This window comes from Cryptomeria japonica, chromosome 5 (assembly GCF_030272615.1).
Source record: "Cryptomeria japonica chromosome 5, Sugi_1.0, whole genome shotgun sequence".
NCBI lineage: Eukaryota > Viridiplantae > Streptophyta > Pinopsida > Cupressales > Cupressaceae > Cryptomeria > Cryptomeria japonica.
The window spans coordinates 542,533,801-542,558,699 of NC_081409.1; the positions used below are offsets into that span (position 1 = coordinate 542,533,801).

At 39.4% G+C, this 24,899-nt stretch overlaps 1 protein-coding gene across 2 annotated transcripts in view; it reads left to right on the forward strand.

The window, feature by feature from the left end:
- LOC131034562 (DExH-box ATP-dependent RNA helicase DExH8) overlaps window positions 1-24,899 on the forward strand; it is a 279,913-nt gene that overhangs the window by 174,845 nt on the left and 80,169 nt on the right. For both annotated transcript variants that reach the window (XM_057966082.2, XM_057966083.2), the window contains exons 6-7: window positions 3,330-3,476; window positions 3,601-3,781. In XM_057966082.2, coding sequence (XP_057822065.2) covers window positions 3,330-3,476; window positions 3,601-3,781 — 328 coding nt within the window. The remainder of the gene's footprint in view (window positions 1-3,329; window positions 3,477-3,600; window positions 3,782-24,899) is intronic.

The window sequence follows — 24,899 nt, forward strand, 5'->3', positions numbered from 1 at the left end:
GCATCATTTGTGAAACATAAAGTTAAAAGATACCTCTATTTCTATCTACTATGAAATCTAATCTATATTAACACCTGTATTCGTCATTTTTAGCTCCTGACATTCATCAAAATCTCACATTTTCCCCTAATCAGCTCAATTACTCCCTTGAACTTTCCAAGGCTCTATTAATGATTGGATTTGACATTGCAACTACTCCAATGGGTCTTTATCACCAAAATTACTATTGTCCATCTCAAGAGCATGGATTCACATGCATTTTCAACGATGGATGAGGAATATTGCTTGTTCACCATTAATGTAGTAGTTGAGTTTCATCTCCCAATTATCCTGAAGCACATCCCTAAGAATCCATCTTGTAGATTTGTAAGGTTTACCTTATCTTGCATGCACACTCACAATCTTGAATTGTTCATCGAATTCCCACAAAAAACGATGAGAAAGGCCATCTACCTCCTTGAACAACTGAAGACTGTTGGTGTTGGAAATAAGCTACACTTGGACCGACGATGGACTGGTCCAAGAGGGGCCAATAGCTCAGTGGTAGAGCACTCCAGTAGCATATGGAAGGTCCTAGGTTCGAGTCCTAGCTGGTACATTTCTCAACATGGTATCAGAGCCAGGTCCAGGCTAGGAGCCCCAAGCACATGAGAGATGTGGCTTAAGCGGGGGTGTTGGTGTTGGAAATAAGCCACACCCAGACCGATGATGGATTGGTCCAAGAGGGGCCAATAGCTCAGTGGTAGAGCACTCCAGCAACGTATAGAAGGTCCTAGGTTCGAGTCCTAGCTGGTGCATTTCTCAACAAATGCGCCATAAATGATTTGGTAATGGATGCAATTAGATGAGGGAAGGTTTTCAAATACCTTCTAGTACTTGTGGACCTCTCAGGGACATGGTTTGTGTATAGAGGCATATGGTTGCTGATGTAAAGAGTATGGGTTCGGGTATTTGGCAATGTGGAGATGATGCAAGCAAGCATGGGCAGCCTATACAATTGCAAAGACCATGGTTCTTAGCCAAAATCTGCTCATTGTTGTTGAATGATATATATGTGCAGATTTTCAATATTGAAGAGATTAAGAAACGGTTGTAGAGCTGAAACAAAAGAAGAAAATTCCAGACCATTAGGGTTTTTCTTTCCTAAGGGTATTTTCCTTTTAATTTTCTTTGTTGTATTCCAAAGGGTGTAATATCACATTATAATCCTTGAGGAACGATTTTAATGTGCAGATTCAACATCTCTTTGAATGTCTCCATGAATATTGTGTATGTTTTTGAAGATTTTATTTATTTTTCTAACCACATTCGCTAGTTTGAGTGTTATTTTGACTGGTTTGTCATTTTGCAGGTAGTTAATTCCTTTTAAATCTTTTGCAGGGTATTTTATCAAACTAACATGGGAAATGTATCGGTCTATTTCTGGATATCTAAATTATGTTCATTTGGATCTTCTGCAATTTTTGTTTACTTGCTTGTTTGCATGCTTAGAGCCTAGCTTATTTGTGGAATTGGGAGGTATGGTTCTCATTGCCATCTTCACTAAGCTATCATAGAGTGGATTTTAGTTGTTGTATCCTTTGGTTTATGATACTTGAGATTCTGTCATTTGACTGAATAAAGGCACTCATTTACTTCCTGCTCAACACTCTTATTGCACTAACACACTCAAACATTTAAAATTAAGCTTCATTACAAGCTAAGTTGATTTCATTACATTCACCGCCATGTGTATGTGTGTGCAAGATCATTATGGGTTCCCAAAGCCAGTTTTTTAGACACTATACATGGTTCATCTGCTTTATGAAGCATTAAAACTCTTGCATTATCAAACTTACATGCATTCACTTAGTGACAGACAAATAGGAGTGTACTATGTATTGGATATTGTTTGTTTCAGGGTTTATTTTCATTGCCCATAGTGGTATTTAATCTAGCACCTTAGAGAGCCCCCCTTTGCTTAGCAGAGCCTAAAGTTGAAGAAGTGATTATTTACCTTAGCAAATTAGTCCAATAAGTTGGACTTTTCCCTGAGTTTGAAACCGTTGGTGCCCAGTCAAAGCCTAGCTTTAAGGATTTGGGAACCTACAACTTTGAGCATCAACACCCTTTTTGACGGAGACATCCCAAAATTGACCCTAGGAACTTGGTGACCATGGTGGGACGTTTTCCCTTAGTCCCACATCTTGGAAATGTTCACATCCCAAAAGTACCCTTTTTGTTGGGGAGGGTGCATCTCCATGAGGAACATTGATAATATTAGAATCAAATAATATGATAATGTAAACTTTGCAGTATAGAACCTGATGGGCCAATGGATCAAAATCAACTTGATTCGGATAAGTACACCACCTTTGTATATGTTTTTTCGTCAAAAAATCTAGAGCTGAAACCTTCATAAGCACAAGAGATATTAAGAAAGAATACCATAATGAAAATCTGTATAATGTGAGCCCACATATTAGATAATTTTAAGTCTTAAGATATTATCAATCTTATTAAATTCAAATCAACATATGTATTCAACTTTGGAGGTATCCAAATATGCAATTGTACTAATTTATACTCATGAACCAACAGACACGACCTTAACAAATAGCCTTTTTTGGATTGATCTCTAACATTCACATGACATTCAAAAATTGACTACAAGCATATGTAGGCTCTAGAAACTTATTTACTTTGCCTGTTAAATTTCATTTAATAGTTCGGTTTATATGCAATGCTAAGTATTTTCATTGAACTTAACATGATAAATATTTTTGCTGATATAGAATGCCCTGATAATGGATGTATGTTGATATTGTGATGTCTTTTACCACATGTAAAACAATATTAATAGAGAACATTATGTTTTATATGAAGCATGTGAGTTGCATGAAGAATAGCATAGTACTGATTTGAAGAAAATGTAATCTTCAAGATGTTAGGGCCTGGGGTTTGATTTTTTCATACAGGTAATACTTGCAATAAATATTGCTGAATCTTCTGTGACCATTCCTGGGTTGCATTATGTTATTGACTTATGCTGATCATAAAAAAACCATTGCATTGTTTTTTAAGTTTGAATTAATAGGGTGCTTTATGTGAAATGAAAAAACCTTTTCATTATACTTCACATGATAAATACTTGGTTGAGATGGAAGGCCCTGGGAAATGAATGTTTATCAATTTTGTGACATTTTTCAGCATATGCAAAATACTATAATAATAGAATATCATGTTTTATGTGATGCATGTGAATAGTATGAAGAATAACATAGTACCGATTGAAGATAAATGCAACCTTCACGATGTCAGGTCCCAGAGTTTAATTTTTTTTCATACAGGTAATACTTGCAACAAATATTGCTGAATCTTCTGTGACCATTCCGGGGTTGCGTTATGTTATTGACTCATGCCGATCTTTAGAAATATTCTGGAATAGGAGCATCAAAAAAGATGTATCAAGGCTGGTTTGGGTTTCAAAGTCTCAGGTATACATGGCATTCATATTTACTTTTCCATAGTACTATATGTTTAAAATTGGTATTGGGGAGCCAACAATCTCACTGGAGGGTATTGACAGTATATTGTTTATTGGTATCTTCCTACAAATAGGCAGATCAACGCAAAGGAAGAACAGGTCGTACTTGTGATGGGGAAGTCTTTAGATTGGTTTCACGTTTGGTATATGATAGGTTTGATAAATATGAAACACCTGCAATGCAAAAACTATCACTGAGAAAGCAGGTTATTATGATCAACTGTGCTGAATCAAAAGCAATAAATGACCCGAAAGGTAATGATGCTTGAAACATTTTTTGTGAACTGCAAATCTGAAGATAACCTTCACATGGAAAATCTCTGTTAGGGAACTGCATTTTTCATGGCTAGAGGTTTCACTTCTGTTTATTTTTTGCATCTTTAGTGAATATGACTTGAAAATATGCTTTGGATATACTAACAATTACTGTCAGGCACATTTTTATCTGACATATTTTGTATTTGCAATTGTCTATGGCTAAGTTATATGGAGTGGATAACCATACCTCAACATTGTTTCAAAAATGATCATTAAGTTCCATGCAAAGATATAATTTTATTCAAATTTCATATTTTTGTGCTTACAGTACAGGGAAAATGTTAATTTGACTTCTGACATATATATACAGAAGCATATTGTGTTGTTATAGAGTTTTATCAGAATACATCTAACACAGCCGTTTATGTTTGTCTGCCATGAAATTTCACATGCATTGGGCTTGGGGCTTTTTTTAATCACATATATCGTTATATAACTCTAATGCAAAGATTATGTATTCTATATCTAGGAGATTTTATCCTAATATATAATGAACCTTGGCACTATATTTATTTCTACATATCTAAGTTAACCTATGTTCTTATTTATAAGACAATTATTTCATGGGACATCCTGGCATCGTTAACATCTGGGTTCCATATCCCACTATACTCTGAGAATCTCAAATCACACATATATGATAGAGTAGGCCTTTTATTGTCTGTTCATTTCATTAGCAATTAATGTCAGTTACTTATGCTGTTTTGTTGCATAGACCAATTATACATTCAAGCAGGCATGGATCATTGCAGCAATAGTATAAATCCTAGAAAAATGCAGTGCATGCATCTTTGCAGAAAAAAATTCTTCAAAATTAAATCCTATACATTTGACAAGCAGTCCTAATGTTATGAGTTGGCTTCTATTTGAACTGGGAGATGTAATAGCAAAGGTTAAATGGCACTATATTGGCATCATATATGCCTATGTGAAATACATTCAAGGATGAGAACAACATAAATATAGTCTGGTATAAATTCCAAAATTTCTTTTGAATTGAAAGTCTCAGTACATTTGGATCTGGATTATATGACCCAAAATAAAAATGTTGTTCCGTCATTATTTTCCCCATGAGAACAAGTAGTAATTCTGTTTGTTATTTCCTATATATAATTTCAGTCATGAAATTGAGCTTTTGGAAAAATCCTACATGTCAAACATAATGGCATCACCAAGATTGCTCTAAATTGAGAAAGCAAAGCAATTTTTTTCTGCCTGTAATCGTTCCAACTCCTAAATTGGACAATATTTGCCAAGTTTATAGCACCAAAGCTTAAGAGTCTAGAGCAGACATCATGAGAAAAAATTGTGATAGAATTTAATGAAAGTTAGTGACATGGCTTTTGAATCAGATCTAGAATTGCTTGCGACACACTTAACATACACCTTGATCACTTGTAAGATTAAAACAGCAGAAGTTTGAGAACCTATTATAGGACAGCATTTTCCCATTATTGAAAATACGGTAGAAAATTTTCATTTTGTTAATGGCCTTCTACTTAAGGTTTGTATCAAGCATGCTAACATTTTGCCTAAAACTTATTCACTAAGCATTTTGACATCAATAAGGAATGAAAAAAGAATCAATTTAAGCATCCAAAAGTCTTCAAGAATCAAAACTAACAAATAGAAATGACATTACCCAATTTCTACCGTTAAAGGTGTATAGAGTCTAGATTGGACAATATAGGAACTTTTTTGATAGAAATTGTGGAAAACAGCACAAATCAATTGTATGGCTTGTCAAATATGTTACTGGATCTGTCAGCATGGCAGGGATCTATGAGTTGAGGCATTTTAATAATATCATAATATTTGCTGAGTGCATTTAAAAAAGTAAGTTTGTGGCGCTGATAATGGTCAATTAGAAAATTCAGGTAAAAGCCAACCAAAAAATCATTGAAGTGGTGGAATGTCTGCCATTGGGACATAGATGAACTCATGGAATGACATTACCAACGGCACTACCACTAGCCATACGAAACAAACAATGAGATACGTATCCCTTGTTGGTCGTAAAATGGGCTTTGTACTACTTGTTAAGCTACATTGGTTAAGTATGTTAGTGTCGTCGAGGGTAGTTGTCCGTTGCACGACGGTTCCCCACGGGTGGTAACCGCAACCCTCAACTGTGTCTTTATATATGCTCTTGTACTTGTTGTTGGAGACACTGATGCAGAGAATGATTATTGTACTAGACATTTTGTTATTAATGAAAGCATTGCTCTGAGTTTCTGGTTACTATTCTATCCTACGGTTATCATCTGGCTGTTGATATGCAATATTAATAACACACCCCACGGGGTAAACATCTGGCGCCGTTGCTAGATGTTTACAATGCAGAGCGTGCAGCCAGTGGGGGCACTTCGCCTGAGACTGCCCGAAGGGAGAGGCCACACAATATTTGTGCAAATGGTGCGGACCGGGAGACCACGAAGACGCCACCTGCCCGAAGTCCGGCGTCAACTTTCTCAATATCGAGGAAACCAAAGAAGAGGAAGTGCTGGCCGTAACCCGTGCCCAAGCCAGACAAGCAACGTGCCCAGACCCAGAGACAGAGAAGCGAAGGGTACGGGAAGCACGGGAAGAAATTGAGAAAGAGATATGAGAGAGGGCGAAGGCGAAGGGTACAACGGGTACTTCCAGCCGACCGGAGGTGGAGGAGGCTATACTAAATCAAATTTAAAACTGGAGGTTCCTGTGAAGGTACACAATCTCCTCCAGACGATGCCTCAATTACGAACGGCGTTGCTGAATAATCTCTCCCAACCATGCACCAATACCAACCACAGCACGGATGTTCTTGGGGGGTCTACAATAGACCCCAGGCTGCTGGCAGGTTAACATTGGAAGGAACCCGACCATTGTGGAGATGGGTATCCTTGGCACCATTCTAACCGATACCATCATTGATGGTGGATTGGGAGTGAATGTTCTTCCAGAAGAAACCTGGCGGAAGCTGGGGAAGCTGATACTGTGGCCATCTACATTCAATTTGTTGGGAGCAGATCAGCATGGAATCAAACCCATTGGGACACTGATGGGCCAACAAGTTACCATCGGGGCGCAACCCTTCATACTGGACTTCGTGGTAATCCCACTAAAGAAAAAAGGGTATGATGCGATCTTAGGGAGAGGGTGGGTGGTGGCAGCCAAGGCCACCCACAATTGGAAGAAGAACACTCTGTCTATGGAGAATGGAGGAAGGAAGTTTATCATAGACCTTGGGACACAGTTGGTTAGTGAGGAATTGGCATCATCTTCGGAATCAGAGGGTGAAGGAGAAGGCGACCTGAGGGACGAAGGGATTCTCAAACTAGGAGAGTGCTCCGAGGATGAGATGGGGTCATTGAACATGCTCTTCCACTGGCAGATGGAGGATTACAGAATGTTCCACAGCTACAGGCTCGAAGTAGAGGAATAGGTGTACCTGCCGGAATACAAAGAATATTGGAAGGGAGACGCCCGTGTGAGTGACACCACTGCACACCAGTTCCCGAAGGGAGAACCCATCAAGTATCAAGAGGTAAAATTGAAGGAGACAAACCTCGGTGACGTAGATAATCCCAAGATCATTCGTGTCGGCAACGATTGGAACCTTGTGTGGAAGGCCGCAGCCTTCAAAATCTTTATTCTTCTTCTTCTTCTTATGAACTGGAAGGAGACCGTGGTCCCTGTAGAATTTATGGTTCTAGGTCTTCAGATGGCCATTGAAAATAGACTTGCCATCAACGGGTCCAAATTGAAACCTGTTGTGCGAATCGCACACCCATCCCCGTCTTGGACAGGGACCCCTCGGTTTGTGCCTTTCTGTCTTTGCGGAAGAGGAAGGGGATATGAAGGTCTGAGTTAGGTCAAGTTGGTGAGTGATGGAGTCTAGAATGTCATCTTGATCTTCAAATGCCCTGAAATTTGGCTAAGTCTGGAATGTCCTGATCCTGAAATTTGACTAAGTCTAGAAAACTGAGGAATCCTCCAAAAACTAGAATTTGCAATATGGTCCGAAACCACTCTCAAACATCCTGAAAGTATATATGGAATATAACTTAAAGTATAAGAACTTATACTTAAATGTTATATTCCACAAAATGATCCTTCGGCGAGATCTTGACAAACTTGCCCAAGTACCCAAGCTCGCACTTCTTGAGGAAAAGTTTAAAATCGCCAAATTTGGACCCTGGGGCAAAAATTGGAAAATGTGAAATGTTGTGACCATTTCACACATCGCCCCATTAGAATGGGGACCCCCTCTGTTTGCTTTAGGTTTTGCTTTCCTTAATTGGTTTTTCTCTCTGCTTTCTAGGTTTTTGAGTGAGTGAGTGATTTGCCTGGGCTGGCTAGATTAGGGCTAATCTCTGGAAGCTCGTTTAGGGTTTCTTTCAAGCTAAGTCTAGTCTTGTTTTGGGAGGTTGTTAGTCCTCTGCCTGGAACCTCAAGTTTGCCATAGTGAAGCATGCCTTTCAGGAAAGTCAAGTTGGTTAGATCAGGGGACAGGGTGAATAAGTCTCATGCCAGGTTAGGTCTAGTTTGAAGGTTTTCTTGTCGGAGTCCTGTTTGTTTCCCGGTCTGAGTCAGTTGAGTAGAGTCAGTGATCAAAGGAAGGTCGAAATGGTGAATGATAAACAAATGCACTTGATGATGATTGGAGGCGTTTTAGAAGGGTATGACCAAAATTGTTGACTTTTGAGACATGATGGAGAAAGTTGTCATCTTTTGCTTTAAAAGAGAATTTTAAGCTTTGATGTGATGAAAGCCAGCCAAGGACAAGATTTTCGCTCTTGACCCTTCCAAAGGGTCCAGAGCGAAATCTCTCCTTCTTGCCTTCTTTTGGCCCTGAAAACCTAGTAAAACCCTGCTTGGACCCAGTTGAGTGATAGATTTGTCCTGATTGTGAAGCAAGGGAGTTAGTTTGATCAAGTTTGATGGAGAATGAAGTAAATCAAGGTAAGATCTGGCCTGGAATGTGAATTTCGCTCCTGACCCTTCCAAAGGGTCCAGAGCGAAATTCTTGAAAGCTCTCATTTTTGCTTAGTTAAAAGCAGGATCTTGATGGAGATGTGTGAAGGAAAGTCTATGTTTGCCTCTCAAAGAGAATTGGAATTCAAAAGGTCTAGAATCAAGCTCAAACCTGATTTTCGCTCCTGACCCTTCCAAAGGGTCCAGAGCGAAAATCATTGTAGACCTCCTTTTCTTCTCATTTTTGGCTAAGTATTGCTTTCCAGGGCATGTTTAAGGGTGAATTGATGTGTTCTTGCTTGGAGAGGGAGTTAATTGATTTTGAAGAGCAAGATTGTTGCCTAAAGGAGAATTTCGCCCCTGACCCTTCCAAAGGGTCCAGAGCGAAAATCTCCTGAAAGCTCATTTCTCCCTAACTTTGGCTAAATTTTGATGTGCAGGGTATCATGGAAGGAAGGTTGGACATTCTTGTCACCTTTGAAGATTTGAAAGCATGAGAAAATGAAGAATTTTGGACAAGAAGGGAAATTTCGCTCCTGACCCTTCCAAAGGGTCCAGAGCGAAATTCCCAAAAGCTCTTATTTTGCATTAAAGAAGGTCAAGTTTTTGACATGGATGGAAGAAGAATGACTTGCTTTTGCCTCTTGAGGTTGTTTTGAACTGAAAAAATGAAGGATTTAGCCCAAATGGAGAATTTCGCTCCTAACCCTTCCAAAGGGTCCAAAGCGAAAATCTCTATAAGAGACATTTCTTGCTTGGTTTGGTCAAATTGAGGTGTCCAAGACATGATGAAAGGAAGAATGAACATATTGAAATCCTTGGGCATGTTTAGAAGTTGTGAAAATGAAGGATTCTGGCCAGGAAAGGAAATTTCGCTCCTGACCCTTCCAAAGGGTCCAGAGCGAAATTCCTTGTAAACCTATTTTTAGCCGTTCTTGGACATGAAACTTTATTCCTAGCACAATGAAACATGAAGTCCTACCTTGCAAAGAAGTTTCAAGTTGAAAAAATGAAGATTTTTGGTCAAGATTGAGAATTTCGCTCCTGACCCTTCCAAAGGGTTCAGAGCGAATTTTCTCAAAATTTCTTTTGCTATCAAAATTTTGCTAAGTCTAGTGTAGGATAAGGTAAAATCAAGAAGGAATCGCCCCTGGGAGTGACTTGAAGTTGCAAGAAATCATGAAAGATGAAGGAATTGAGCCTAGAAGAGATTTTCACTCTTGAGCCTTCCAAAGGGTCCAGAGCAAAAATCCTCAAAGTCATCTTTTCTTCCAAATTTTGGACAAAACTAAACTTAGACAAGGGTGTGAGAAGGCATTTGGTTTGCCTTAGAGTGGATTTTGGTTGCTAAGAAGGAAAGTTTTGAAGCCTAATGAAAATTTCGCTCCTGACTCTTCCAAAGGGTCCAGAGCGAAATTTCTAAATTCTCCTTTTTCCTTGCAATTTAAGACAAGATTTTGGTTTTCATGACTTGGAGAGGAGTGAGGCAAGATGTTTTATGCCTTGGAGGTGATTTGAAGATGAAAGGATGGGAAAATTGCCCTAAAACCTGATTTTCGCTCCTGACCCTTCCAAAGGGTCCAGAGCGAAAATCCTAAAACCTATGTATTCCTTTCAAGTTTATGCTAAGACAAGACTAGACCAAGGCAGAAATTGCCCTTGAGACCACCTTTGAGTTGATGTTGGCTTCCAAAAATGATGATTCTAGGTCAGAGTAAGATTTTCGCTCCTGACCCTTCCTAAATGTCCAGAGCGAAAATCCTAAAAACCCCTATTTTGCCTTGCAAAAACAAATCAAACTTGGATTGGGTGAAAGAAGAGGACTATTTCCAAGCCTTGAGTGGTGGATTCAAGATAAAATGATGGAGGAGTAAGCCCAAGCAAAGAAAATCGCTCCTGACCCTTCCAAAGGGTCCAGGGTGAAAAACCCTAAAGTCACCTTTTCCTCCAAAATTTAAGTAAAGCCAGGCCTGGACTACAGTGAAAGAAGCCATTTAGAATGCCTTGGAAAGATTTGGACCTTCAAAAGATGTGAATTTTGAGCTCAAGAGAGAATTTCGCTCCTGACCCTTCCAAAGGGTCCAGGGTGAAATTCAGGATAGGTCCTGACCCTGGCTAGGTTGTTGAACAGAATTGACCTTTTTCGCCTTGTGAAGATCAAATCAATGATTAGCAAGTTGAGAAGTGGATTCAAACTGAGCAAGTTTTGATGAATTGAAGTGAAGGAGACTAGAAAATTGACCTGAGAAGTGAATTTCGCTCCTGACCCTTCCAAAGGGTCCAGAGCGAAATTCCCAAAAGGGGGGTATTTCTTGCAAAATATTGATGAGTCAACTCAATAAGTGAGATGAATAGATCTTGGAAATCGTCTTGGAGGAGGTCAATGATCAAACTAAGGTAAATTTTGACCTCTAAAGAGAAAATCGCTCCTGACCCTTCCAAAGGGTCCAGGGCGAAATTCACTTTTTTCACCTAATTGACTCATGTGAAATGCTAAAATTTGAAATGCAAGACTTTGATTAGGTCAAAACAAACATGAGCTCGCCTTCCAGAAGATTTTGGAGTAAAGAAAACAAGGTACTCAAGTCCTAATTAGAAAAATCGCTCCTGACCCTTCCAAAGGGTCCAGGGTGAAATCATCAAAAAGCCTATCATTCAACCTTGTTAGATTGAGTCAAAGGCAAGTTACAAGATTGTGAAGACAAGGACATCGAAATTTGCAAATCTAGGTTGTGAAGATTTTGATTTATGAAGTGAGCAAGTCGAGATAAGGGGTTCAAACCATCACTTTGGATATTTTGATGCCTAAGGAGGAAAGAAGCTTTTATTAAGCCTTGATCAAACCTTGACCTTCCTAAGCTAGCCCATATTTTTATTAAATTCGCCAATTTCAAGACATTTGGGAAGCTAAATCAAGTTCGCATGAATTAAGGCATTTTCAATTTAATTAATTAATTTTTAAGCCTTGAAATAAATAAAAAATTCACCTTTTAAGCCTTGAAATTAATTGTAAAAATAAAAAATTAAGGTGAGCACTCAAGCCTATTATTTTGTTTTTTTTAGCAAGTCGGCCACCCTTTGAAAGGGATTTTGATTTATTTTATTGCTAATTTGTTAAGTCGGCCTCATGGAGAATTAGGGTGAGCACCCTATATAAGGGAGATGTATTGTAGCAAATGTAAGTCATTCATTCAATTCTTCTCATGCGAATTTGAAGAGCAGATTAGAGGAGCGAATTCTACCTGACTTGGAGGCGAATTTCTTGCTAAGCTGGAGGATAATTTCCAGAATTTGCTAAGTGTTTGGAGGTTAGTGGAAGGTGAAGTTTTTTGAAGGCAGATTGAAGCATAGTTCATCCAAAGGAAGACCAGAAATTCAGTCCTTATCCAGCAAATTCTGATGTCCTTTTATTCATTTTCCAAGGTTGATAGTTAAGCATTCAAAGAGGAGGCATCAAATGCCGACCCCCAAAGCTGGAGGATCTACTACTCGGCAGACTCTCATCAAAGAAGATCAGAGGAATGACGAATTGGAGATCATGATCGTGTCCAAGTGGAGTAATATCGGAGACACCAACCTAGGAAACTTCAATGTGAGGAAGTTTCGAGAGGCCCCCTACATTGGAAAGCCATCACTTGTTGCAAAGAAGATAATTGAGAGTGGCATCATCAAAGCTGCAGGTTTCCCTCCCGCAGTCAAGTGTCATGAATTGATGATTGAGTGCGCCTGGCACTATGATTCACACTCAAGGACGATCGTGGCCGATGATGGAACTATCTTAGCCTATCTTTCAGAGGAAGCTATAAGTGAGATTTTTCATCTCCCGGAACATAGAGACATAGTCTACAAAAGCCTAGAAGGAGCTAGGTCGATCTATGAGGATGATCCTGATTCTTGCTTGAACTTCATCAACAAGAATTGGTTACTCAAGAACAGACCTCGCCTGAACAAGATTCCAAATACACCGCACAGAATCGACTTCCAAGAGGAGTTCAAGGATTTGATAACCTTGCTCAATCGGGTCACAGGTGCTTCTCAAGCTTTCCTCTTTGATAAATGGATGTTCTTCTTCATACAACTGATCGTCCAAGGAAAGGGAATGCTCAATTGGGCCAGAATCATTAGTAACAGCCTGGACGTGCAGTTGAGAAGACTAAGACCTACCAAGTCATTCCACATGAGTTCATATGTTGTATACGCCTTGATCAGAGGTTTTGAGTATGCAGGACTACCTCACAGAGGAGTTGTTGGAAGAGGACCCGGAGAAATAAGAGTTTGTGATTCTTATGTTCAGCTTCATCATCCGCCCAGAAGTGACTACAAGCTAGTCAATGACACCTTCACTATGAATATCACCAGGATATTGCAAGGTGGGATTCACAACTGACTGTCTCTGCATGCACAAGAGCCCGTGAAGAAGCATGGTGCATGGTTCATTCAGTTTCCAAAATTCACATACATCAGAATTCATGGGTGTTCTTCACCTCCCTACATGTTGCCAAGATATCCTATTGACAGGATAGTACTACTTGAGGTGACTAGACAGTTGGCAGCTTATGCGAAGGCATCCAGACACAAGCATGGAAATGGAATTCCCGTGCCCATCATACTAGGGAACTCAGTTGAAGTGTGTCCTAATACTCAAGCCGCGAAAGATGCAGAGAAGGAATTATCTCTATACTCATTCACATCTTTTGCCTCGAGAGAGAATTTTGATCCCCATGGTCATAGAGAAGAAACAGTTGGGAAGAAATACAGGCATGAGTCTCAGGTGGAGGACTTTTGGATGAATGTCCAAGATGATGTCGAGGTCAAAAGAAAGATGCATTCCGGGTTGCCCTTGGATCTCATCAGGAAATGCAAAATTTATAGAGTAGCCGATCAAGCCCAGGATAATTGTAGATACCTCCAGTCCTCTTATGAGAAGGAAGACAAAGAAGTGAAGATAGATTGGAATGAGCCTAGGGTTTTAGAATTGAGAGCTTTGATGGCTCCTGTTTTATCCTGCACTTGTAGATGGGTGGATGTACAGCATCAAAAGTTGAAGGAGCAGAATGTATCTATGACATTCACCTTGGAAGCAAGACCAGAAGAAGGAGAGGCAAGTGTGAGTGAGAATACTTCTCATTCCAAAGGCTCAAAGAGGAAAGAAGGACCTGAGAAGAGAGAACCTTCCAAGAAGAAGCAGAAAACGAATCCTGATCGCCCACCGAGCACATCTTCTAGGCATGAAAAGGAAGCAAGTCAAGGGGAAGATCAGAGGCAGATAGTATATGAAATTGATGAGTCTATGGAATCCATGGTACAGAATGATAGACAAGGGAAAGGGCAGACACCTCAGCATTCATCAAGTCAATCTCCCCAAGTTGGTGCTAATGAGCAACATGAAGAAAAGAATGATGATGAAGCAACATCTCCTTTCCGGGAAGATAGACCTCTACCTAAAGAGATACAAGTGAGGGAAACAAGATCTGCCATTCCTAATTGGCTGAAAGAGAGGCTGACAAAGGTAGTTGTGGTTGAAGAGGAGGAAGATGTATTTGACTTGGAAAGCCTTATAGGAAATTCTCATGAAATAATAGAGAAGAAGAAGGCCACGAAGATGTCAAAGGTAATTAGAGATGAGACAGGATCCAGAAAAGTGCAGATAGCTACACCAGTAGTGGACAAATATGAGGATGAGATTCTAGCAGAAGAATACGATCTAGAAACATTTGATCTTGGTCCACTTACCACCGAGCAGGCTATGGAAGAAGCAACTGATTCACTGAAAACACTCAAAGACAAACTCAAAGAGGAAGTGGAAAAGAATAAGAAGCTTGAAAAGGAGGTCAGTGCTTGGAGGAATTATTTTAGCCATCTTAACCAGCCTTTGAGACGACAGGATCCAACAATATCTCCTTTACATGCACTTCCTCTTGAATCAATAAGTGAGGCAGAAAGGGCGAAGAACCTAGTTCAACGCATGAGTTCTTGGATTGATGAATCACACAAGGGAGCCGTTGAATTTGCAACAAGAATGATGAAGACAGTTCATCAAGCTATCCAGGTCCTTGAGATTATCCATAATCTAATGATAACTGTGGCTGCATTGACTCACACTAGAGATGTCATCATCCCAGTCTTACAAGTGATAAGAGAAACACCAAGACGGATTCTGACGCAAGAAAAGATAATGGATGGAGGAACCCATAGCCTCCTGCCATGGTCAGCTCTGCTCCAGATGAAGGAAGTCCTTTTTGAAGACGTCAACACCAGATGTAGCCGAGTTGAAGGCATCATCCATCCAATTCAAGACAAGGTGTTTGAGGTGTTGTGTACCATCCTTGATAGGCGGATTGAGATCGAGACAGATGTGGACATCCAAGAGTTGGAGGATAGAATCAAGGTCATGTTTTGCAAGGAAGAGAACATCATCACAGAAAGGCAACGAGATCAAATGTATACTACTATGTTCCTGATTGAGAAGACCAAAGAACTTGAACCTGGATGGGAAACGACTCTTCTCACTGCTTTTGATCAAGTCCTTCATTTGGAAGAACGAATGAAGAATCTTCCTGAGATTCCCATTGTTGAGATTGAGGGAATTGTGTCCAGATTCATTGAATATGCTAGAAAAGAGCATAGGAAAGGGAACAAAGTTCTAGATGAAAAGTTGTTATAGGATGACGTGGCAACTTAATTCTTATTGGTCTATGTCTCCTCGGTATTTGTGCCAATTTTTTATTGGCTATGGATTAACAATGTTTATCTAAATGGGGACTTTTTTGTAACAAACCCTAATTAGGGTTTAGGTGTCAAAATCTCAGCCGTTGATCTTCTTTTGATTCGGGCCATTCATTGTATATGAGGATGCTATATAAGCCCTCACTCATTTTCATTTTAGGGGGTTAGAGAGTTTAGAGTGAAAAAAGTTAGAAAGTTGGAGAGAAATAAGTTATTGTTGTAGCAAAATTGAGTAGTGAAGAGAGAAATTTGAACAATTGTTGTCCATTTGGTTATGAGATCAATAAAATATTGAAGTTATGGTATTTTATTGCAATACTTGTGGCTATCTTCATGATTGTTTATCTTCTTGAATCACTTTCAATTGAAATAGCATTTAAATTTTAAGTTTGAAGGACGAATTGTTGTGCTTGATCTTTGATAAGATTCACATTCCAAATCACTAGCTTCTTACTGATTGTAAGAACGCCTTGTGTGGTCAACTGGAAACATTGAGATTGATTAAGAATTCAATCATCATTAGAAGTATTGATATGTATCTCCTTGATAGTATCTATATCCTTGATGATTTGAAAGTTATTGAATCCCCTTAGAAGATCGCATCAATTCTAGTAGAGTTGTAATCTCTTGGCGATACTGAAATTGGTAGAATCTTATCAAGTCTAGCCTTCATTGAGTCATTCTTAGGATTAGTTTAAGTATCTCTTCCTTGAAACCCTTATCTTTTGATATTTTTGAAAATCTGTCAGCATTAGGAAAATCCTGTTCCCTCATTTGAAAGAAAGTAGCACGGACAAGCTTTCTCTGAAAGTACGTAAGGCTCCTTGAAGAAACAGCAAACACAACGACCACTGGTGCTTATCCACAAGTAGAGATCCTACAAAGTAGAACCTTGAAGTCATCTCGATTGATCCTTTTGCGACATCTTCAGCATTCGGAGACTTTATTCAAGAGAGGATAAGATACCTCTGGGTATTTTATTGTGTTTGGTCGTGTACAAAATACACATCAACAGGACCTTGGGGCAAAAATTGGAAAATGTGAAGTGTTGCAAAAAGACCCTTTAGGTCCAAAAATCACTTAAGTTGCCCAATTTCGGACCCTGGGGCAAAAATTGGAAAACGTGAAATGTTGCAAAAAGACCCTTTAGGTCCGAAAATCACTTAAGTTGCCCAATTTCGGACCCTGGGGCCAAAATTCGAAATTTTGATAAAGTTGCAAAAAAGTCCAAACACTCCAAAATTTGCAAAAGGTGGGTTTAGGTCCGAAATTCACTTAAGTTGACAAAACTGGCTAAAGGTCCGAAAATTGAAAAAGTTGTAAAAAACCCCTTATGGTTCGAAATTCACTTAAAACGCCCAATTTCGGACCCTGGGGCCGAAATTCAAAGTTGTATAAATTTGCAAAAAGGTGGTCTAGGTCCGAAAATGCCTCCACTTCGCCAAAAGTTCAAAAACTTCGAAATTTACCTTGAGTTTGCGAAAAGGTGGCTAAGGTCCGAAGTTTTTAAATGAATTTGCAAAACATGTCTATGGTTCGAAGTCTTCTTAAATTGCAGAGCATGCGCTAGGGTCCGAAAATTTTTCTAATTTGCAAAAGAAAATGCTAAAACTCCGAATTTACAAACATGTTTAATGCTCCGAAAATCTTCAAAATCCCAAAAGCGTGGAAAGGTCCAAATTTATCTTTAAAATCGCGAAATAGCCCAGAGGGCCAAATTTTGGACCCTAAGGGCAAAATAAAAACTTGTTGAAATTGGCAAAAAACAGGAAACATCCGAAGTTCGCAATTTCCTTGTGAGTGCCGAAAATTGCTGAAAAGGGAAGTATTGCGGGAGAGTTAAGTTAAAGAGTTTAAAATTTGCAAAATCGCAAAACCTCTCCAAGGTCCGAAATTTGCCATAGTGCCCAGAATCGCGACGCACAGGCCCAAATATAGGGAATTCGAAATTGATAAACCCCCCCCCCCCCCAATTCTCTGAAATTCACCAGAAAAGCATGAGTGTTAGGATTTTAAAATTTGCAGGAGCTCTTCAAACCTCCCGAATTGCGCTATAAGAAGTTTTCAAAATGCCATAAACCCATTCAAAACGCCTAAGACTCCAAAGGTAAAATCACGCAGAAGTAAATCGCCCAAACACTATCAAGACCAAGGATCAGATTTCACATTCGAAGAGAAATGAGAAGCATTTTCAAGATACATCTCACAAAGAGCTTCTCAAGCTAGACGCCGTAATTAAATTTAATGTTTGTTAAATTAAATTATTTAATTTTTCAAATTGATTTAATGAAATGAAATTGGTTGATTGATCGCAGGACGCCATTAAAGAACCAGGAGAAAGACCTGAAACGCAAATCGAAGAAGGATTGCAATCAAGGCCAGGCGCTGAAGACTAGAAAAGAAAAGATGCAAGAGCTCAAGAGCAACCAAACATTGGGAACCGTGCCGTTGAACAAAGATGAAGTCCACCATCGGGACCAAAGAGCAAAAGAACACTCAGTTTAGGCCTTCTCGAGAAAAAGCACATAGCTGGATTTAAGTCTAGAAATTCAGTTTGAAAACTGAAACGACTTTATTGTAAACTGCCTATGGGTCCCACACAAGATATTTTTGTGGATAACTATTCCCAACCACCAAGAAGATTGGATACACCTGAATTAAAGCCAAATAGTGGCAGGTAGTTGAGATTGTTGCTGGTTGGATAACTGAGAATTTAATGGGCATGGGTTAAGGCTGCCAGCTTTTGGATGGCAAGTTGCAGCCCTTGGATGCAGTCCATCCTAGCCTTCGATTCAAAATTGTAATATCTATAAAGGCAAAGGCCTTTCTTTTGTAAAGGGTTAGATAGTGAGATGGTTAGATAGTTAGAGATTGTTAGATAGTTAGATTTAAGAGTTAGAATAGGTTAGATCTTAGCAGTAGCATAGAGATGTTGCAGAAATTGTTGTAATAGGCAGCTGAAATCAATATATAGACATTGAATTGGTGTTTATTGTCTTCTTTTCATCCTATTTGCATGGTTTCTCTCAGCATTTTAGATAGATCTTTCTATTTTGGGTGTGCAGGTATTTGATAGATTTAGGCTCATACCACTGAGGATATACTGATTGTGTATCCTTTTGTGTGGTTAACCTGAGCCTTTAATTGTGCTTAGTTCAATTGCAGGTGTCCGTCTAAGCTGTGCCAAAATTGGGTGCTTAGCCGTGCGTCTCCAGTCTGAAAATCTTCCAAGTCCCTTTGAAGATTGCACCGTTCCTGCAAGGTTGTGAGCTATTCTGGCCAAGCAGGAATTGGTTATGTTGAATCTGTCTACCCGCATACCCGTGTTGTTAGTTTTAGATCTCCTAACCCTTTCCTTTTGCTCTCTATTGCGTAATTCAAGAATCACAGCAGACCAGTTTGTTGCAAATCGTAAGTCCCCTTGTGTTTCCAGCAAAAACACATCAAACCACCGAGTAGTCCCGCAGTCAAGACCTGACAAAAGAAACCTTGAGGTTGTCCCCTTTGATCAAATATAAAAAATAGCATTAGGGACTTCCTTATCTCAAGAGAGGATAGGATACTTAGCTGGTTATTCTATTCTGCGTTGGCCGTATAGTTTGCAGCAATGCGATTTCAGACACATCAACAAAACCCTACAACGAGAAGCGCGCAGGGGACCCGAGAGGTCGGAAGGACACCTGAGAGTCCAGAGGGGGACCCGAGAGGATGGAAGGGGACCCGAGAGGCCGGGTAGGTGACTCGAGAGGCACGGGACCAAAGAGGGAGACTCTCGGGCGAGGCAAACTGAGAAGGATGAGGGGCGATCCCAGAGGCACGAGTCCCGAGCCGAAGACTCTCTAGACAATTAGATTAGGAAATTTAAAAAAAAAAAAAAAATTGAAAAAAAAAAAAAAAAAAAAAATTGTTTTTGAAAGTGGTGGTGGGACCACCGTACAGTGGAACCACCACAGTGAGACCACCGTCGACGGAGGTCACTGGCGGTGGAATACCACCGTAGGCCTAAAGGAGCATGGCGATGATGGCGTCGGTTTAAAAAAGGGTGAAAGGAAAAATACCCAGACCCCGCAAGGGTGCTGCCCCTGGACCCGGCTGGGGCGCTGCCGCAGACCCTACGAGGGTGTTGCCCTCGATCCCGTTGGGGGCACTGCCCCCAAACCCCCAGTTTATTTTTGAGCTACAATACACTTTTGAGTTGGGCGAAGGGCATGAGAGAAGTCACGGTAAGTGTTGGGGTTGTTCTGTACTGTGAGAAAGAACCCTGAAGCTAAGCATTGGCAGGGAAGCCATAAACCGTAGAGGGAGATGGATTTGGAGCTTGTGAACAAACAGAGTTTGAGGGAAGGCATGGCAAGAACGCAAAGTCGTACGACACCAAGGAGTTATTCAGTTCAGTTATCAGCCTTTGGGGAGTGTGACGGAGGATTTAAGGCTTCTCCTAGCCTTTGTGCTAGAGAGTTGTGGCTACTTCCAGGCATGAATGGTACACTTTGAGGAACTCGGAGTATGTCTTGGCTGGATGTGAGGTTGCCTTGGTGGATGCACAGAGGGCTCGGGAGGAGCTGACCACCAGGTTGGAGGCAGTAGTAGCGTGAGACTTAGCTCAGTGTACCTAGGAGTTGGATGCCGAGAGGGCAGCGCGGGTGGCTATCGAGGACAAATTGGCTAGGGAGATAGTATCATTTGAGTAGCAGTTGGTGGAGGCTGAGACTGAAAAGCGTGTTTTGCAGACAAGTTTGGTTTAGGCACAGGAGGACTGTGATGTCAAGGAAAAAAAGAACTCCTTGCGGAAGCATTGATGGTGAAATCCGCACTTGAGCATCGGATGGTAGCAGAAAAGGGTTTTTAGGTGAGGATGCAGCAGGTGTATGAGTTTCGGGCTCGACTGGCGTCAGCAGATCCTGCATCTTCTTCATCGGCAGTGCAACTACCTCCTTCAGGGACGCCCCCTCAGCCCCTTCTTCTCAGTGATTTTCTTATTGTATACAGTGTACTTAGTCCCCATTTTGTTGTGTTAGTCCTAGATTTTTGTCCTTGTCGTCCGGAGACAACTTTTCTTAGGGGGGGGATGATGTTGGTCGTAAAATGGGCTTTGTACTACTTGTTAAGCTACGTTGGTTAAGTATGGTAGTGTCGTCGAGGGTAGTTGTCCGTTGCACGACGGTTCCCCACGGGTGGTAACCGCAATCCTTGACCGTGTCTTTATATATGCTCTTGTACTTGTTGGAGACACTGATGCAGAGAATGATTATTGTACTAGACATTTTGGCATTAATGAAAGCATTGCTCTGAGTTTCTGGTTACTATTCTATCCTATGGTTATCATCTGACTGTTGATATGCAATATTAATAACACAACCCACGGGGTAAACATCCCTATTTGGAGTGGAGCCACTCAGTTGACAATAGGAAGTGGGGTTACCATATTATTAATATTTCTATATAATATTATAGTTATTTATTATAATGTGGTATTTATATTAATATATTATAATATTATTATGTTATAGTTATATTATTAATAATACAACAAATATATTTTATGATTAAATTATCAACTATATTATATAATATATTAATTTTATTGACATTTTTTAAGGTTTATAAATATTTTTGTATATAAAAATAAAAAAATACTAAGAAACATGTATGTTGTTTCTGCTGCAAATACATATATTAATGATTTTTACATGTTTTTTGTATGGATGAATCCAAAATGAACCTAGCCCCCCCAAAAAATTTGCCAAATCTACAAACCAAATTGTAATGTCCCCTATTTGGACTTAACTTAAAATTTGTCTAGATGTTGGATATAACAGATCTGAATCGGATTAGAATCTGATTTTTGATCATGTATTTGCTGCTTATCTGATCTAAACGTTGTCTTCTTTCACTGATTGCTGAACTTATTTGGAGTTGATGATCTTAGGCCAGTTTGGAATGTGTATTCCTTTATCGGCTGCTACAATCTTTTTATCTGTTGATGTTCTTCTTGGAGACTGATTGCTTCACAGATATAATCAGCAAAGCCTTTATCAGTTCGATATCATAAATCTAGGACTGCTCTGTTATGAGTCTGATCTTAATTCGCACCTGTTGCTTGATATGACCTTTTTCCCAGTCTGGATTGATGTCCTCTTTTATTATTTGCTGAAGATATTCAATTCTGTTTGTATGCCTTTTACTATTTCAGATCCGAATTACTAATTTCTCTTCCCACTCCTTCTCCTTCAATCACATCCCTCCTTAAATATGCTTCTCTTGTTGCTGAAGAGTTGTGTCTCATTAGACAGTCACCTTCTTTTCAAGGTTGGTGTCTACATAAAGTTTCTTTTCTGCTCCTTAATAAATATTAAACATATTTGAGTGTTTTCCTCCCTTTTTCATCCCAAATGAAGTTCTCTTATCTCCCTTTTATATCTCATGTTTGAGGGGGTCACAACTTTTCATTTCATGCCTTTTGACCATTCATTAAACTTAACTAAATTTTAATTATATTAAATTTATTTTATATTTTAATTATTTATTATTAATAATAATAATAAAAAAAATCATATTTTAAGAAGGGGACATTACAGTCCGCCCTTCCCAAATTTGCTTGTCTTCAAGCAATTGTGGGATGATCTTGGAGTCTAGTTTGTAATCTGCCCTTTTGCAGTGCTACTTTGATCTTTGTGTAAACACAAGGAATTATCATATATCGAGATAAGGATTAGAAGCATGACATGCATCTAAGACCTTAATTGCAATTTTCTTTCCTAAATAAACTCATCTCTTTTGGTTTACCCTTGTTATTCTCATGTTTTGGGCCAACAGAAAATAGAATTAATGATGGTAGAAATCAGTAATCATAAATATTCATGTAGTAGATATGCCAAACATGGAATATACACATAAAAACACGAAGTATACACATGGATATTCGAAGACACAGATCATACACAAATACACATAGTATACGCATGAATTTATGCAGACATGGAGTATACAAACAAATACACATGTTAGATTCCTTCAATGGGTCTAACCCATCTTTCCATTTGAGCCAGAAAGTGGGCCTAACCCCAATCCTTTTGCTCCTAATCCATTTTGAGCTAGAAAGTGGGCCTAACCCCAAGCTAGAAAGTGGGCCTAACCCCAATCCTTCTGCTCCTAATCCATTTCGAGTCAGAAAGTGGGCCTAACCCCAATCCTTCTGCATCTAATCCATTTCGAGCCAAAAAGTGGGCCTAACTTCAATCCTTTTGCTCCTAATTGATCTTGAGTCAGAAAGTGGTCCTAACACCAATCCTTATACTCTTAATTCATCTCGAGTCAGAAAGTGGGCCTAACCCCAATCCTTCTACTCCTAATTCATCTTGAGTCAGAAAGTGGGCCTAACCCCAATCCTTCTGCTCTTATATGCTCATTGATTTGTCATAAAACTTCTCCAATATGCTTCAAACAATTGCTTAATATGTCCCATAGACCTTGAGGAAGTAAAGGTGCCATAATTACTAGATTGGCTCCTCCATAAAGCTTTGTTTGTTTATTGTCTTTGCTTGGATGCTCTTAAGATTTTCTTCATCGTGCCTTGTTTTCTTACTTGGATTTCCTTTAGTTTCATCATCGAACATTGCCTCTATATTACATAATTGGCTTTCACACGTGTCTGGGCCTCCATTCTTTCTTGCATTTGAAGCACAGACCTTTTTCTTTTGGGTTTTGTTGACGTCTTTTAAATTTTTCTCGATTACAATTTTGTCCATATTCCCATTTTTCCTTACAGTGGAATCATAGACCTTTGTTCATGAGCTCCTTCTTTTGTTGTAAGATAGACGGGGATAGGGTTGATTTTTTGTATGATATTTGTCCCTTGATTTGGCATTAAGTCTAGTAGCTTTTAAGATTGCTTCATGAAGGGTGTTTGGGTCAAATGCACTTACCAACCCATGGAGTGAGTCCGAAAGGCCCTCTATGAATAAGTAAGTTGTTCTTGAGATATTCTAGGGACCATAACAGCTAACCTTTGGAATTCTGTGATGTAGTCTTCAAGAGTTCCTCTTTTCCTTATTCTTGTTAGCTCTTGAAAATGTTTTTGGGGGTGAGTCTGGTCAAATCTCTCAATGAGTCTCTTCTTGAAGATATTATAGATCCTTATACTTTTGTGGTCTTCAGTAATTAGGCCATGATGCCACCAATCATGTGCCATTCCTTCTAGGTGTAGTATGGCAAATGTAATGGCATCTTTCTCTATCATAGGACAAAGGGTGAGGTATGTTTCCAATTTTTGAATCCATGAATGTGCTGTGAGCTTCCCGGATCCATCAAATTTGGGGATGCTCATTTTTGCTACTTTGTGTTATATTTTTAGGTTGGGTTGCGCCCTTCTTTTCCTATGGTTCCTCCTTGCATTAGCTTCACAAAAGTCAGAAAAGGGGATACTCCTTTTTATTTCAGGATCTAGTCTTGCATATTCTGCAGCAAGTTCCCTTGTGTTGGGAATATTTGTTTCTTCACTTCCCCTTGATGATTCCTCCCTAAATAAGAAAGTTGGTTCATTTGTTCTTGGGGTTGACTCTTGGGTGGTTCTATCATAATTCTCTGACTGATCTGGCATATTTTCCCTCTCATTTCTAGGGTTGGCTATTAGATTACCTATAGTTTCTGTTATGTTTTGCAGGGTTTGGGCAGCTTGCTCCATAAAGGCTCTGAACTCGTGTTCCATTTGTTCGTTGGTTTGGACTACTATAGCTCTCTTTCTTTCCCTCTCTATAGCTCTTAAAGATCGTTGGCTTAACTGCATCAATTATTTCCCTCAGGTTGACAGGAACATGCTTTGATACCATTTGTAATGTCCCCTATTAGGACTTAACTTAAAATTTGTCTAGATGTTGGATATAACAGATCTGAATCGGCTTAGAATCTGATTTTTGATCATGTATCTGCTTCTTATCTGATCTAAATGTTGTCTTCTTTCACTGATTGCTGAACTTATTTGGAGTTGATGATCTTAGGCCAGTTTGGAATGTGTATTCCTTTATTGGCGGCTACAATATTTTAATTTATTGATGTTCTTCTCAGAGACTAATTGCTTCACAGAAATTATCAGCAAAGCCTTTATCAGTTCGATATCATAAATCTAGGACTGCTCTGTTATGAGTCTGATCTTAATTCGCACCTTTTGCTTGATATGACGTTTTTCCGAGTCTGGATTGATGTCCTCTTTTATTATTTGCTGAAGATATTCAATTCTGATTGGATGCCTTTTACTATTTCAGATCCGAATTACTAATTTCTCTATCCACTCCTTTTCCTTCAATCACATCCCTCCTTAAATATTCTCTCTTGTTGTTGAAGAGTTGTGTCTCATTAGACAGTCACCTTCTTTTCA